The sequence below is a fragment of the Saccopteryx bilineata genome, chromosome 3 (assembly GCF_036850765.1).
Source record: "Saccopteryx bilineata isolate mSacBil1 chromosome 3, mSacBil1_pri_phased_curated, whole genome shotgun sequence".
NCBI classification, from domain to species: Eukaryota; Metazoa; Chordata; class Mammalia; order Chiroptera; family Emballonuridae; genus Saccopteryx; species Saccopteryx bilineata.
Genome location: NC_089492.1, coordinates 292,927,732 through 292,942,816, shown reverse-complemented (window position 1 = coordinate 292,942,816; position 15,085 = coordinate 292,927,732). Strand labels below are relative to the sequence as shown.

The 15,085-nt window shown below is 55.4% G+C and overlaps 1 protein-coding gene across 4 annotated transcripts in view; it reads left to right on the top strand.

Moving 5' to 3' along the window:
• The first annotated feature begins 6,451 nt into the window (after window positions 1-6,451).
• Window positions 6,452-15,085, top strand: part of TTLL10 (tubulin tyrosine ligase like 10) — a 57,400-nt gene continuing 48,766 nt past the window's right edge. Inside the window, exon 1 of one of the 4 annotated variants that reach the window (XM_066270744.1) lies at window positions 6,452-6,564. In XM_066270744.1, coding sequence (XP_066126841.1) covers window positions 6,497-6,564 — 68 coding nt within the window. In that variant the 5' untranslated portion in view covers window positions 6,452-6,496. Of the gene's footprint in view, window positions 6,565-11,888; window positions 11,964-15,085 lie in introns of those variants that run through there. The other 3 variants (XM_066270747.1, XM_066270738.1, XM_066270737.1) reach the window with 3 other exon arrangements.

The window sequence follows — 15,085 nt, the reverse complement described above, 5'->3', positions numbered from 1 at the left end:
CCTCCTGCAAGCTCTTTTCTTCAGTATGGGTCACTGGGGACAGGGGCCAGTAGAAGTGACTGGTTAGAAGTTGTGTCTGGGCACCACTACACCACACCATTTCCCAGAGAGTGGTGCCCTGCCCGGCCACCAGCAGGTTGCTGCTCCTCTCATCATTGCATTTTCCCCATGCAGGTGAAGGTTAGCATTGGGTGGTGAGGGAGAGGGTTAGTTTTAGCACTGGGGCTGGCGGTCTGGGGTGAGCAGCGCCACCTGGTGGTCAGTGGTTTGGCTGCAGCAGTGGTGTCAGGACCTGTCTGTCCTGTAGAGCTCATAGGTCAGGTGTTCATGGGCAGTTTTCCCCCACCAGATACCTGGGATGTCTAGTATGTCTCATGCCTGGTGTCAGGTGGGCGAGTCAGTGACCAGGGAACCTGGGGGTCACAATGTGCCCCGAGAGCCCCCAGGGCCTACAGAGATGGATGGGGAAGCCGGCCATGGGGAGGTGCTCTGACTTTTCTGTTCTCTCTTCTGATTGGTTCCAAGTCAGGGCCAGGTCAGGCCGAAGGAGTATTGAAGACCCCTCCCCTATGTATGTGGAAGGCATCAGTTCCTGGACCTTCTGGACACAGGGCTCCAGGAGACTGGTGAAGGGCTAGGGAAGGGAGAACATTAGGTGTCTGTGTCCGTAGCTCAGGGCTCAAGACCCCAACCCTAAGGCTGCAGGGTCTTGGGGAGGGTAGAATGGCCCCTATGGACCCTGGTGGGGGCTGGACCATGAGCCAGGCGACTCCTAAGCAATCAGGTGGGTCCTGTACCCAGGAGCCCCTGTCCCCCAGCCACCCTGCCCCATTGTGGCTGGTCCCCACAGAGGGCCGTTTGTGCATATGTTCTCAGGAGCAGCAGGATGGAGCTCAGGGCTCTGACCATCTCTTTGCCTGGACTCCCCTCAGCTCCCCTCCTAAGTCCAGCCCTGCTGGACACCCGCCCTCTCAGCCCGTGCCTCACATCTATGCCCTTCCCCATCACCCGCCCTCTGGCTGGGGTCCTCTATGATGGCTCTGTGATCCTCCATGTGTCTGCTGTGGCATAGACTTGCTGCATAAGCATCCCCCACTTCCCCACACACACTGAGTTCAAGCACACAGGTCAGTCTGCTCCTCCGTGGGGTATGGGCTCAGGCCAGAGCGGGCCTACCTGGACACCCACCCTCCGGGGCCAGGGTCCCTCTGGCTGGCCCAGGCTGGTCTCCAGGGAGCAGAGCACCTTCCTGGCCTGTGCAAGCCTGGCACCAGTCCCTTTGCTGTAAGGCAGGCAGAGGTTACCTACCCCCCCCCCAAAAAAAAGACCTCTCTGAGGCTGTTGCAGGCAAGAGAGCAGGTCATAAAGTGAGGGAAAGTCTTTGTCAGGTAACTGTGATGGGCAGTGACCCCTTGTGGCCCAGACAAGACCAAGAGTGATGTTCTTGGAACATTCCAAGTAGCCCTGTGAGCTACAGGGTCCCAGGGACATGAGAGAATGCGATCCCATTAGGTCAGGTGGAGAGGATAAAGACGCCTTTCGGGAGCTCATCACGTTTAAGAAAAATGTCTGGACTGGGATGGAAAACATGTTCACAGTCTCAAGGATACAGAGATGCAGGCACCCACACAGCAGTCACATGGGGACAATCCCTGAAGGCCATGGGGGCAGCGTGAGACATGGGCTGGTGCTCAGTGACACCTGCCTGGGCAGATCTGGCCTGAAACATTCGGGGGGGGGGCGCAGCCTCAGCCCACTGTGCAACCATGACCCTGAGTGGGCACCTTGTGGCCCAGGGAGACATCCTCAGTGTAGGAGGATGGGAGTGTGAAGCATCGTGACCAGGGTCTTGTGTTGAGATGGTGTCAGTGCATGTTTATGTTTGGGATGCCTGAGAACTTGTCCCATGAAGAGGGCTGGCTTGCCGCCAAATCATCCTTCTAACAGAAATTATTTAGACTTGGTATTTTAAGGTGAAATCCTACCAAAGTTACGTACAGTGTTAGAAAATTTAAGAGAATTTTTTGGGAAACCTATGTATAAGTTTAATCTAGGTGTCTATTTGTTATTTAGCTTAAGATTTTAAAAATTCAGACAAAGTTGGGAAGGAAAAAGAATGTACTATATTTGCAAATATAGTTTACAATATTTGAAGGTGGGAAAAAGACACCAAGAGACATTGTACTGAAGAAGACAGGCAGATGGCAGATGCCACCAGGGAATTGTAACTAGAACCCCAGTGAAGACACCACCCGCCGTCCAAAAGGTGACAATATCAAATGCTGGCAAGGCTGCGGAGAATGGGCTACTAGACCTTTGTGTGTCGTTGGTGGGACCATGAAATGGTGCATCCACAAGCCGTGTGACGGTTTCTTAAAATACTGAACACCCCACTCCCAGCAGTCTCACCCCTGGGTGTTTATCCCACACAGAAGCCTGTATACAACTGTTCATAGCAGCTTCCTTTAAAAAGCTCCAAACTGGAAACAACCACAGCGTTCCTCAGCAGGCAGGGCCACTCCGTGGACAGCTAACGGGCGGTCGCTCACGGGGACCTTCAGGCATGCACTGGGGAAAAATCCAATTTGAAAAGATCACATGCTGGACGAACTCACTGGTCTCATGTTCCTGAAGTGACAAACTCACAGAGACGGAGGACAGACAGTGTGTGTGTTGGGTTCAGGGGGCACTAGAGGGGTCGCAGCAGGGGTCCTATGGGTGGGACTCTGTGTCTTGATTGGGGTGCCCATGGGAATCACACATGAGATAACAACAACAACCAAACTGTGCTGATGCCAGTTTTACGGAGATGTCACTGACGGGGGACACTGAGGTCTGCTCACTCCAGCTTCCTGGTGGCTTGTCCGCCTCCCCCTGGACTTGACAGCCTCTGGGTCTTTGGTTTCTGTCTGGTCTCCTGAAACCCAGGGACATTCCTCATGATCAGCTTGTTCCTATAGCATGGCTATTTGTACAAAGGGATCGCAGCCCCAGGATGACCACAGCTTTAGAAAGAGGGGAAGCGTGGGAGCTGCTGGAAGAACCCAGGACCAGCTGCTGTGCCAGGACTGCCCCAGAGGAGCCTGAGCCTCGAAAAACAGCTCCCCCTTCCCCGGCTCCAGGGCGACACCTGAGGAAGGCGTCCCCGGGGAAGGAGGCAGGAGGCAGGAGGCAGGAGGCGAGCAGGATCTGGCTCAGGCTCTTTGCTTCCTGCTCTTCAGGGGTGGGACCCAGGCAGCAACTATCTGCACTTTGTTCCCAGGGCCTGCCTTTCTGCATGTTACTGGGAAGGTGCTTCACTGTTCACACAGCTGACCCCAGAGTTCACGCACGTCTGGGGAACGTGGGCAGGCTCAGGATCCTGGTTCCCCTCCAGGATGCAGAGGGCCAGGCTTTGTAAGCCAACCCCCTGAGCCCCACCCCACCCGCCCTACCTGCAGGGACTCAGCCCAGGGAGGAGCAGATGAAGGTTGTTAGCTCTTCCCAACTGGCAGATGCTGGGGGAGGCTCAATTGTCAGCTAATTCATCGCCTAGATTAGAGGGCAGCCTTAATTGCTGTGTTGACTTAAGCAGACCAGGCCCATTTCCCGGCTGGGCTGAATCTCCCTTTCTAATGAGGAAAAAGCCATCAGACTGGAGGAAGCCAGGCTGGGGCCTCAGCCTGTCCACCCGATCCTAGCCTTGGGGCTGAGGAGAAGGGGAATGGATGGGGTGCTCACCAGAGATCCTGTGCACTCACCAGTGCCACCAGCAGGACCCAAGGGCACAGCAGTGTGCCCCCTCTGTGGGGTGGGCTGGAGGCGCCAAGGGTCACCTGGTGAACTGTGAGGAGAGGCCCCTTGTCGGATGCAGGCCTGGAGGGTGCCTGCCAAGCCAAGCCCCTGGGCTCCAAGTGCATGTTGGCCTTCCAGAACTTTCTCCAGAAACCTAGCTTTGTGGGGAAGTCAGTCTCTGTGGTCAGCAAACCTCTAACAACCCTGCCTTCGTGGTGGGCTGAGGTGACCAGGTAATGTCTATCTTTGGGGCTAGGCCAGTGCCTGGCTGGGGCCTGGCACGGCCGCCTACTATGGGGTGGACATGGGACCCAGCCCTCCCCACAGAGGCGCTGGGCGGGGCAGTCCCTCAGGGTGGTGATTCTCAAGGCGGCCTGCAGGTGGCGCACTTGTCCAGCAGGCAGCTGGCCTGCAGCCCTTGCCCCCTCTGCCCCAGGCCATTTTGATCGCAGGGGGAAGAAGTGTGGGCCTAGACCCTTTCTCCCTGAGGCAGAGGCGCTGAAATGGGGGCCCCAAGACCAAAACCGTGGCCCCTCCACGTAGAGGAATGGGGAGTGCTCCTGGGGTCAGCACTGAGGTAACCCCTTCCCTGGGGGGTTGAGGGAGAAGAGACCCCATCTTAGACCTGTGCCTCCATGTTCCAGGGGCCTAAAAGCCCCAAATCATGGCTTCCTGGGGTCCCCCAAATCCTCATGACACCTTCTGGCCACACGAGCAGCTGGGATCCTCCTGTCCTCTGTTACCAAGACATCCTCTGTCTCAGCGTCCCTCTGACTCACACGGCAGACACCCCACACCCAGGACAGTCTCTGATCTACTTCCCAGTCCAAGGTGGCTGACCTAGCTCCTCTGACTGACCCTGGGGCAGAGTGGGTAAATGGACGCTGTGACCTCGCCCCATGGTGCAGGGCCCACCCACACCCCCTCTGCTCCACTAGGAGGAGCCAGACACACCAAGTCATTCACTCAAAACTGTGGCTCCTGGTTGGGGCGCTCCAGACACAAAACAAATGGATGGCCTGACCAGGCGGTGGCACAGTGGATAGAATGTCGGACTGGGATGCAGAGGTCCAGATTCGAGACCCCGAGGTCACCAGCTTGAGCGTGGGCTCAGCTGGTTTGAGCAAAGCTCACCAGCTTGGACCCAAGGTCGCTGGCTTGAGCAAGGGGTTACTCGATCTGCTGAAGGCCCACGGTCAAGGCACATATGAGAAAGCAATCAATGAACAACTAAGGTGTCGCAACAAAAAACTGATGATTGATGCTTCTCATCTCTCTCCGTTTCTCTCTGTCTGTCCCTGTCTGTTCCTCTCTCTGACTCTCTCTCTGTCTCTGTAAAAAAAAAAAAAAAAAAAAAGACAAAGGGGTGTATGAGCCTAGAAGGAGATTTATTATTAGGATTGCTCATGCGACTATGGGGGCTAAGACAACCTGAGACCTGCAGTCGGCAAGCTGGGGACCCAAGAGAGCCAATGGGGGTCCTTCCTGCCCGAGTCCAAAGGCAGAAGACCTTCGCCCCAGTTTGATGGCCGCCAGGCAGGAGGGATCCAGCAGATTGGATGGGGCTGACCCCAGGGAGGGCCATCTGCTTGACTCAGTTTACCAATTTAAATGTTAATCTCATCCAAAACACCCTCACAGCAACACCTGGACTCATGTTTGGCCAAGTACAGCCACCTGAGGCCCAGCCAAGCTGACACACCATCAGCCCAGAGTCTGGCTTCACTGCAGGGACTAGGGACCAAGGCAGAGGTGCGGCGAGGAGTAAGCCAAGGAAATACGATGTAAACGAACAGAATGAGCGCCAACACCGCACTCCTCCTATGAAAGCTACGTTGAAAAGACGCGCTGAAGACAGCCTGTAAGACAAGGCCTTGTGAGAAGCCACGTGGGAGGCGCCACGGGCCATCAGATTCAGGGTTGTGGTGGCCTCACACTTGTACGAGTTAAATAAAAACAAAGTGCATCTTTTCCGACTTGATACTCTTAACCAACCAAGTGCCGGCCTACCAGCTAAAAAGATCAAACCCCTAAACGGGATGAATATCTTCCAAGGAAAAAAAGCATAACAAAACCCAGGGGATGTTGACCCTGGCCTGGCCACTGTAACCCAGGCACCAATGGCGGGGTCCTTGCTCTCAGGAATCACTGCCTTGTGTGGTCCCCTCCCCCTGTGACAAAGGTGATGGGACAGCACTTTCAAGGTTGCTTATGAAAGGCCCAAGAGGACCTTCCTGGTGAGGTGACACAGCCGTCCACCACAGTGATGGTGGTCTCATGCTCCATCAGTCACAGAGGTTGACAACCGCCCCTGTTCTCAGGCTCCACACCGGGGACATTTCTCATGCAGCAATAGGTAACTAACACAGCATGCGGGAGAGCTCAGTGTCCCTGTGCTGACCTCCGCCCACGCCGTGTCCCCTGAGGGGTCAGTTCTGCCTTCCAGTCCCAGGTCCAGCACCCATCATGCCCCCCACAGCTGCCCAGGCTCCTAAAGGCCTGTCAAAGGATCCTCCGACTTTAGGCCCATTTAATACTAAATCCTGGACACCAAGCCCTTCCCTAGGCAAATATGTATTTAGCCATTAAGGGCTCACCAGGACGAAGGCCATGAAAGGCTTGTCACAGCCGGGGTGGCATATAAGCACACCATCGGGCCAACTGGCCCAGGAAAGGGGTTTGGTGTGGGGCAAGGGAGGGTGGTGGCCCAGGCCCCTGACCGATGTGCTGGAGGACTTCAGGTGTCCTGGAGACGCAAAGCAAAGATATCCCATCTGGCAGGAGACCACGGTAAGGGGTCCTTTGGACTTCTGTCCCCTGTGCAGAGGGCATGGCGAGCCGTGGGGAGATGGGAGCTTGGCCCGTGACTGGGGACGCGTCCTGATGCCAGGTCTCTGTGTGCTGATGGTATGATAACAGAGGCAAGGGGATTAAAGGGATGCGAGGCCCTGGAGCACCTTCCCGGTCCCAGGCTTGTGGCATGGAAAGAAGCCGGAGGGCAGCGCTCACTGAGGCCAAGACAGTGCATGGTCTCTTGGACAGACTGAACAGACCTCCTGGCCACGCATGGCTCCAGACCCTGGGCTCACCCAGCCTTGGGGCGCAGTGTGGGCATCCTGTCCCAGAGCAATGTGGGGATGGGAGTAGAGTGTCCACCTGGAACCTCTGAGGACCCTGCAGGCCTCTCCTGGTGGCACCAGCCCCAGGCCTTGCTCATCTTGGAGAGGCTGTGGGTGCTGAGAGGTGTCCTGTGGGGACCCCAGCCACACAGACTCAGAGCCCAGGAAGGGGCCTGCCCCGGGCCACAGCAGCAGGTGGCTGCTGGCTGAGCTGGGATGAGCCCCCGGAGCTGGCCCCAGGCTGCTCAGTGCAGGCAGGAATCTAGGACTCATGCCTGGATTCCAAACGAGGACACCTCCTTCCCAGTCCTCGGGCTGCCCCAGGGCAAGGAGGCCTGGCAGGGGTTGTGCTCTGGGTCCAGCCCTCTCCTGGGCAGGCACAGGTTCTGAGACCCAGGGCCCACCTTGTTGTGACCACATTCCCTCTGCTCTCTGATACTGGGCTTGTGGTCAGGGTGCTCAGAGGCACCGTGGAACCATGGAGCCAGACCCACACTCCTCCAGAAAGCTGGCTGTCCAAGGAGTGACACGCATGGTCTCAGCAAGGGTCACTCTTCCTCTGAAAGATAATCCCCAAGTTCCCTGGTACAAATATAAAGCACGCAGCAGCCTCCGAGTCAACAAAAGCCCATTGCAGACCCTAGAACTGTCCCACCAGGGGGCACCCACCAAGCTGCTGCCGGTTTGTGAGAAGCAGACAGGTGGGAGGGAGGTGCAGACACAGCTCAGGAGAAACCAAGGGAGGCCCCACAGCTCTGAGCAGAGCCCCCTCAGCCATGCTGGGGTGTTGGCCCACGGGCATTCCAGTGTCCCCTGGGGCAGCACCAAGGCGCTGAGGCTGTGGCTGCCTGCAGAGCTTGGGGCGCTGGCCCTCAGTTCCTGCTCCTGACTCCTGCTCCACAGGGAAGCCACCCACTTCCCTGTGGCTTGTCTGTGAAGTCAGTGTAATCAGGGGACACAGGTATGGTTGTCACTTGCCTGGGGTGCTGGCTTTCTGACTTTGTCCTTGGAATTCTATTCAGACACAGGAAGCAAGTGTCACCCGACATCCCGTTGTGGACAGATAATAACCCGACACACAGCTACAGAGTCAGATGATGCCGTGACACGCAGCTACACGGCCGTGTCCACGAGAAGTAATAACAGCAAAGGGGGAAATGCAATGTTGTCTCGAATAGAAAAAGCCTTGTTGGTTTTAACCAATATTTATTTATTTTTGTTACCTTTACCATATCCACGCACAGCAAAGACTCCCTAAGGAAACACACCGAGTGTCAGCGATGTTATTAGAAGTGGGTCAGGGCTGAGGTCGTCCTTCTTACCTGCCTTACAGTGGGTGACCTGCGAGTGACCAGTGGGTGACCACCTGGCTCATACCACCTGGCTCGCGGCCAAATGACCCCCTTCGAGAGCCGGTGCCCCGGCCCAGCCTGCAAAGCCCCTCCCCCGAGGTTCTCTCAGGAGAGCCCACGCTGGACATTATGTGTTGTGCTATTTGTCCTTTTGGAGGTGGCCAAAGGCTAGGAGTGTCTTGTTCCCTCCCCGCCTCCCCACAGCCTGACTGCCAGCCTGGGAGCCTTCCTGTTGGTCAGATGGAGCTGGGGACTGTCCCAGATCCCAGCCCACGGGCTCCTCGCAGCCACATTTCATTTCAGAAGGAAAGCCCCTTTGTCAGCTCCTTGTGCTGACCTGATGCTGCACTGCGGGCACCCCTCCCCTTCTGGGGAGAAAGAACAGCAGTCAGCTGTGAGCTCAGCCTTTCGAGGCAAAAGGAACTTTGCACACCTGAGTTTGTATCTTAGGAAGGGCCTTCTCCATCTCTCAAGACAGCAGCGGCTCTGCTGGGACCTCCTGACCCCCCATGCCTGGGCTCCGGGACATGAGGGGGGCTGGTGCCTGCTGGAAGGGGCATCGGCCTGGCTGGATGGTACCCTGTGGCTGTCCCAGGCTCCCTGAACTGTGACAGCCTGGGCTCTGGGCAGGCTTCTCCAGGCACCGTCTTCATAGCCAAGGGCTGGACTGTGTCTTCAGTAGCTAAGGGACCAGTGCTGAACCGGGTCTTCAGTCACCTCCCTGGAGGCATGCATGTGGAAGATACTTACACAAGCATGCACACATGTGCATACACATGCACACACAGGTGTATGTGTCGAACACATGCACTCACACACATGCACATAGTCTAACGCACATATGAACATGTGTGTGCACACGCACGTAACTCATACATATACACACATGCACATGCTCATGTGATACATGCAAACACAGCAGACCTGCTCTGAGGCCATCCTCCCAGCTGCCCAGCAGTGTCCCTGACGTCACCCATCCTCTGGTGTCCCTGAGCTTCCCCATGGGTTGAAAGAGCTCACGGTCATGCTGCCTTTCCCACTCTGGACATGATACGTACCAGCAGGCAGACCGTAGGTCCCAGAGGTGCAGGATGGACAGCTGGGTGTGCGCAGGTGGTCAGCAGCTGGAGGGGCACAGCTCTGCGACACTCGCTCTGCTCTCAGGCCTGGTGCCCCACCCAGAGGTCATATCGTTGGCCTCTGACCTGGAAGTTGCTCCAGGGGACAGACAGTACCTCTGACCTCTTGATTGTCTGAAGCCATGGTGTGGTTCCAGCACTGTGGCCTCCCTCTGAGCCTTGTGGGCCTGGATCTGTTGGTTCCCCCATCCTCAGACCTACCACTAGGCAGTATGTCTCCTTCTGGCTTAAGGTCGCTGCCCACTCCTGCCAGGGATGAGGCATCTGGTCCTTGCAAATTCCTGTACATTTGTGGTTTCCCCACAGTTCGATCCTTTGCTCTGACTACAGGCAAGATCCCACATGCTCTGGCCCTGTCCCACTGTCACTGGCCCTGTCCCCCCCAAATACTGTCCCCCATTGCCGCAAGTGCCCCCCACCATACCTGCCCCCTCTGCACCTGCCCTGGCTTTCACTCCTGTCCACTCTATCCACTTCCCCCAAGGCTGTTGCCGTTGCTGGGGACATTTACCCAAGAACCCCACCCCACCTCCTTTTCTTTGTGCGCATGCCCCCCCAGACTAAAGCCCCCATCTCCCGAGCCTTGGTCTATGCCCTTTGCTTTTGCAGCCTCAGTGCCTGATATCACCTTGCTCCTAATTGGAACTCACGAACACCGTCTCAGAGGGTCCCTCTGATCCTCTGTCCCTTGGCCGTCTTGTCCCCTGATGTGGCGTTGGCAGCGTCCCCTAAAAGGCTGCTGGTTTGTGACAGCAGTGAGCGTGCACCCCGAGATGCACCCGTTTGGTCTGTGCTTCTCATCAGTTTCTAACAGTGGGGCGCAGGCACCCAGAGCCCTGCGATCATCTGAATAAACTTCACCTCATTCTGCTTCAGCTTGTGTCTCTGGTTCTGGGTGTCGGACACTTTCCTGAGCTCAGCTTCCCGAGATGCCTCCCTTGTGAAAAGTTTTCTCAAGAGCCTGGGGAGTTGAACTTGTTAGGCAGTAAGCTCTTTTTCTGTCACCTGTTCCTGTTCTCGCCTGTGGAGGTTTGTTCTGAAATGCTGTCTGTGTTCCCCTCACCTGGATCCTCCTTCCTGAGAACGGTGTAGGCATTTAAATGCCGTTAGAACTGACATCTTACAGGCTGACCACCTGCAGTCACGACGAGGAATCCACCGATGGTCCCTCGAGTTCCAAGGGGAACTTGTGATGCCCCAGGTGTCAGGGAAGGGACGTGTGCATGGTGTTCACCGCTGTACCTGGCACAGGGAACACGGGCCAGGGTGGGGTGGGGTGAGACCGTCCACTGTGGTTGAAAGCCTGGTGTTCAGTGTGTGGTGCCCACGTTCCCACAGGTGAAGAAGCAAGCAAAGGCTATGAATGAGAATGTCTCAGAAGAGAAGAGGGGACCCTGGGCCTTGTGGGGACACTCTAAGCCCATTAGCAGTCACAAGAGCGGCCCTTTCGGCATCAGAGCAGTGGTGTGTGTGAACCCAGCTTGCGCGGTGCTAGTGTGGCTGGGGTGGCCAGCTGAGGATGGGCTGGTATGGGCAGGGGTGCCCCCACAAAGCTGTGCATGGGGCTGCAGGTGCCTGACAGCTCAACAGGCCGCGTCTCAACTGTCAGGGGTCCTGACCTTGTGGTCTCTTTTCTGTTACCTCTCTGCAACACCATGTGAGATGGTTGGCCTCAAGTGGACCCCTGCAGCCAATGCGTGGTCCCGGGGTTTTAGTCTGACTGTAGCCTGGACGAGAGCCCCTCCAACACATGTCCCTCCATGGCGCTGAGCTGGTGACCCATGTGTAGACAGAGCTGGACCGACAGTGGCCACCGCAAGCCACGTGGCTGCCTGGACACCATCCTCTGAGGCCGGTGGTGATGCCATGTCCCATGGAGGCCCAGCATCCTCTCACATGGGCTCTAGAGGTCTTGCCTGGGATACAATGAGCGCAGGTCATGCCCATTCCAAAGCTCAAGAAACTTGAGGTCTTTTTAAAGGAAAACTGATTTTGGGATTTTCCTTTCCCAGCACACTGTGTGACGGTCACTCAGGGCAGGGCTGGGCTGGATGTGGGCCTCCCCCAGCGTGGCCACAAGGCCCACAGGATCTCCGTGAGGCTTCAGTTACGTTTATCTGGAGTCCAGGTGAGGACAGGACGGCGGAGGAGTGTGGGGCAGGTGCACAGGTCCCCTATGTGGGCCGTGGTCGGGAGTCAGTGCCCACCTGAGAGGTGAGGCTGCTGGCTTCTGTCCAGCGGGGGAGGTAAGACCCACTCTGCTGCCCCTGTGACCACTTTCTTCCTCTGTTCTTTTTCTCTTCTCCCCCACCCCCCTAAAGGCAGCTTTCCTTGTTATTTCTGACGTATTTACTTTTGACTGAAAGCCCTTGGCATTCCTGTGTAGACAGACGCGATACACAAGCCTGGTTCTTTCTCAGAGCAGAAGTTAAAAATTATTCAACACGGAATTCCTGGGCTGTGCTGCGGAGGCCGGTTGTACCAGGCAAAGGTTTCCACCGCCTTCCGCGGCCGGCCAGGCCGATAACGCTGCTGGGGAGCCTCATCGCAGTGGCCAGACACCGTCCTCTTGGGGCCAGGTAGGACTGAGGCTGACGGCAGCCCCTGGGAGAAGTTTGTCTTGTGGGGTCTGCGGTCGCTTCTACCCCCTCTCCCTCCATTCTGAAGCTTTTCTTTCTGAGCTGTGGTCCAGCCTGTGGTCATCTCTGGGATGGTGGGGTGCCGCCAGTGGCACTTGGGCATTAGGGACCACGGGAGGTCCCAGCAGTGAGCGCAGAGGCTCGGGTCCTTAGCAGGGTGTGGGGTCATTGGGGACACTCACAGTAAGCTGCGTTTTTGTTCTTTGTTTGGAGTGAGATGATGATTATGCCCTCAGCACACATTTGGGGGCATTTCAAACAGCTGGAAAAGCTGAGGCTGGCCACCAGGCCCGTGCAGGCCAGCTGGCCACCTGTGGCCCCACAGTGCCATGGCCGCTGGAAATGCAGCCCCATGTGTCTGCATGAGAGGCCCCAAGGGACCCATAGCTCCCCTAGGGGAAGCTGGGCATTTGGCCCTCTGTGACACGTGTGGGTGTTTTTGGGAAAAAATGATTGCTAGGTCCCTAAACTGCTTGTAGGACCTAATTACGAGCCAGCCAGCTCTGAGAACACAGGCAGTCCTGGGCTCGGGAGGAAGGGAATGGGCCTGGGATGCCTCGGTTTACATTTCCCGGACATGGCAAGGCCAGAAAGCTCCTGCCAAGAAACCATATTTATTCCACATAATAAGACACAGGTGTACTGTGAATACCTTGTACGTGTGGCATTCCTCATTGGCTAGCGTAGGACCAACTCCCTTTGCCAAGGCTGAAATTCAATCCTGCTGTGATTTGGGAGCCCAGGGTGTCACAGTGAATGTGGGGGCACAAAAGAAACGAGATGAGGGCCTAAGACATGGACGTCTCCACAGGGCCCGTGATCTCCAGGGGTCGCATGGCAAAACGGGCAGGTAGCTGTGGAGACCTGCCTGACCAGGAAGGTGGACATGAGTGGGGGTGTGGTCCAGTGATGAGAAATTCCAGGAAAATTGCTATGTCCCAGCAGGAAAGAGGAGAGGGAGACCGTAACAAGGGCAGGAACTGCAGCAGAGTTAGGAGAGGCGATTAAAAATGTGTCTGAAAAGTTTGAGCTAACTTTTGATAATAGGTCATTCCGATATCACTGGAATGACTCCCAGGCCTCGGAGAATGAAGACGGCACCAACTGAATTTTTAATTTCATGTTTCATCAGTTACACTTGTATGTCGTTTCCGAGTCAGACACCCCTTGGAGGCTGGACAAACAGCCTCCCACCCACGCAGCCCTGCTGCTCCAGCCGGCCTCCACATCCGGCTTCTATTCCAGATAACTCTCTTTATGCTGTTTACTGAATTTATGGAACAACGTTACTGACTAGCAGCTTCTGAGTGTTTGTTAACACGTTGGGTGTCATCTGTGGAATTCGCCCTAAGGAAGCTGCTGGCTTTTGCTTCTTCACCGCCCCCCACACACACACACACACTTGGGTTCCCCCGCATTTCCACAGTTACACGCTAATTTAGTTGGCTCTATATTCGTGCTCACACCCTGCAGGCGGTGTGCCGTGGTCATTGTCCCAGCCCGCACACGTGTGGTTTTCCCTGGAGTTAATGATCACCTTCCCGTTTTCCTGTTCGCTGAGTTTCCTCTGAACTTTTGACTGATTCATCCTCAGGCTCTGGCCAGCAGCTTAGATTGAAATACACGGGGCCCCTGCGAGAACTGAGCTCTGCCCCAGCTGTGGACAGACCCTGGGTGTGCACAGAGTGGGACCCAGACTGCCCTGGCCTTCATCTTGAAGATGCCTTGCTTCTCCCCCGAGTGGGTTTCCAAGGACCCGTCTTCCTCTTCTTGGTTTCCTCCTTGTTTGGTGGACTCGTTTTCTGTCCTAGTGGCAGACATGTGGCTTTAAAATACCTTCAGTCCCCTGTCTCTTAGGGGACAGGGAGGCAGGTGCAGAACACCAGCCGTCACCATCCTACCTCGAGCCGTGAACATCTTCCCCCGACGCTGTGGGTAAATGTGGCGGCACTCTAACACAATCTCTGGCACGTTCGCTTTTCTTCTGGAAGTTTCCAGGGGCTCCTTTCTGTCCCATGTTCTGACAGATCACAACAATGACCCTTGTGTGGGTCATTCGCATCCCCTTTGCTGGGTCCCCAGTGGCTCTTTCAATCTGGAAATTCCAGGAAATGTTGATTATTAATTTTTTATACCCTCCCTCTGTCCTCCCTGTTCTTTCCACCTGCTGTCAATGTCGTGAGGATCTTTGACATCGGACTAGCATCAACCCCTCCTTTCTCTTCCCCTGGTCTTTCCATTTGCTTTCGTGGAGATGCTTGGACTCTGGTTCCATGTTCTTCCACTGAGCTTTCCACTTCTGCTGTCATGTTCATTTCCAAGTCACCTTTGCTCTCTAAGTATCTATTTCTACAGCATCCTGATTTTCTTTCTGGGGTCACACTATTTTCTCTTACCTCTCTGAGGATATTAATATATAATAAGATTTTTTAAAAATGTTTCTCTTGGCCCTGGCCCATTGGCTCAGCGAGGAGGGTCAACCCGGTGTGTGGAAGTCCCGAGTTCGATTCCTGGCCAGGGCACACAGGAGAAGCGCCCATCTGCTTCTCCACCCCTCCCCCTCTCCTTTCTCTCTGTCTTTTCCCTTCCTGCAGCCAAGGCTCCATTGGAGCAAAGTTGGCCTGGTTGCTGAGGATGGCTCTATGATCTCCACCTCAGGCGCTAGAATGGCTCCGGTTGCAACAGAACAATGCCCTAGATGGGCAGAGCATCACCCCCTGGTGGGCATGTCTGGTGGACCCCGGTCAGGCGCATACAGGAATCTGTCTGACTACCTCCTAACTTCTAACTTCGGAAAAATATAAAAAACAAAAACAAAACAACAAAAAAATGTTTCTCTTTGCACTGACTCCAGGGAAACACAGTTAACTGTTTATAATATATATATATATATATACACACACACACACACACACACTGCTCACAAAAATTAGAGAATATTTCAAAACAAATATGAAGCAATAAAAAAAGAAGCATTTGGTTTTTTTTTATTTTATTAAACAAGAACATCAGAGAAGCAAACGACAAGTCAAAGAAAGTTGTTTGGTTATGCAAATGAGATG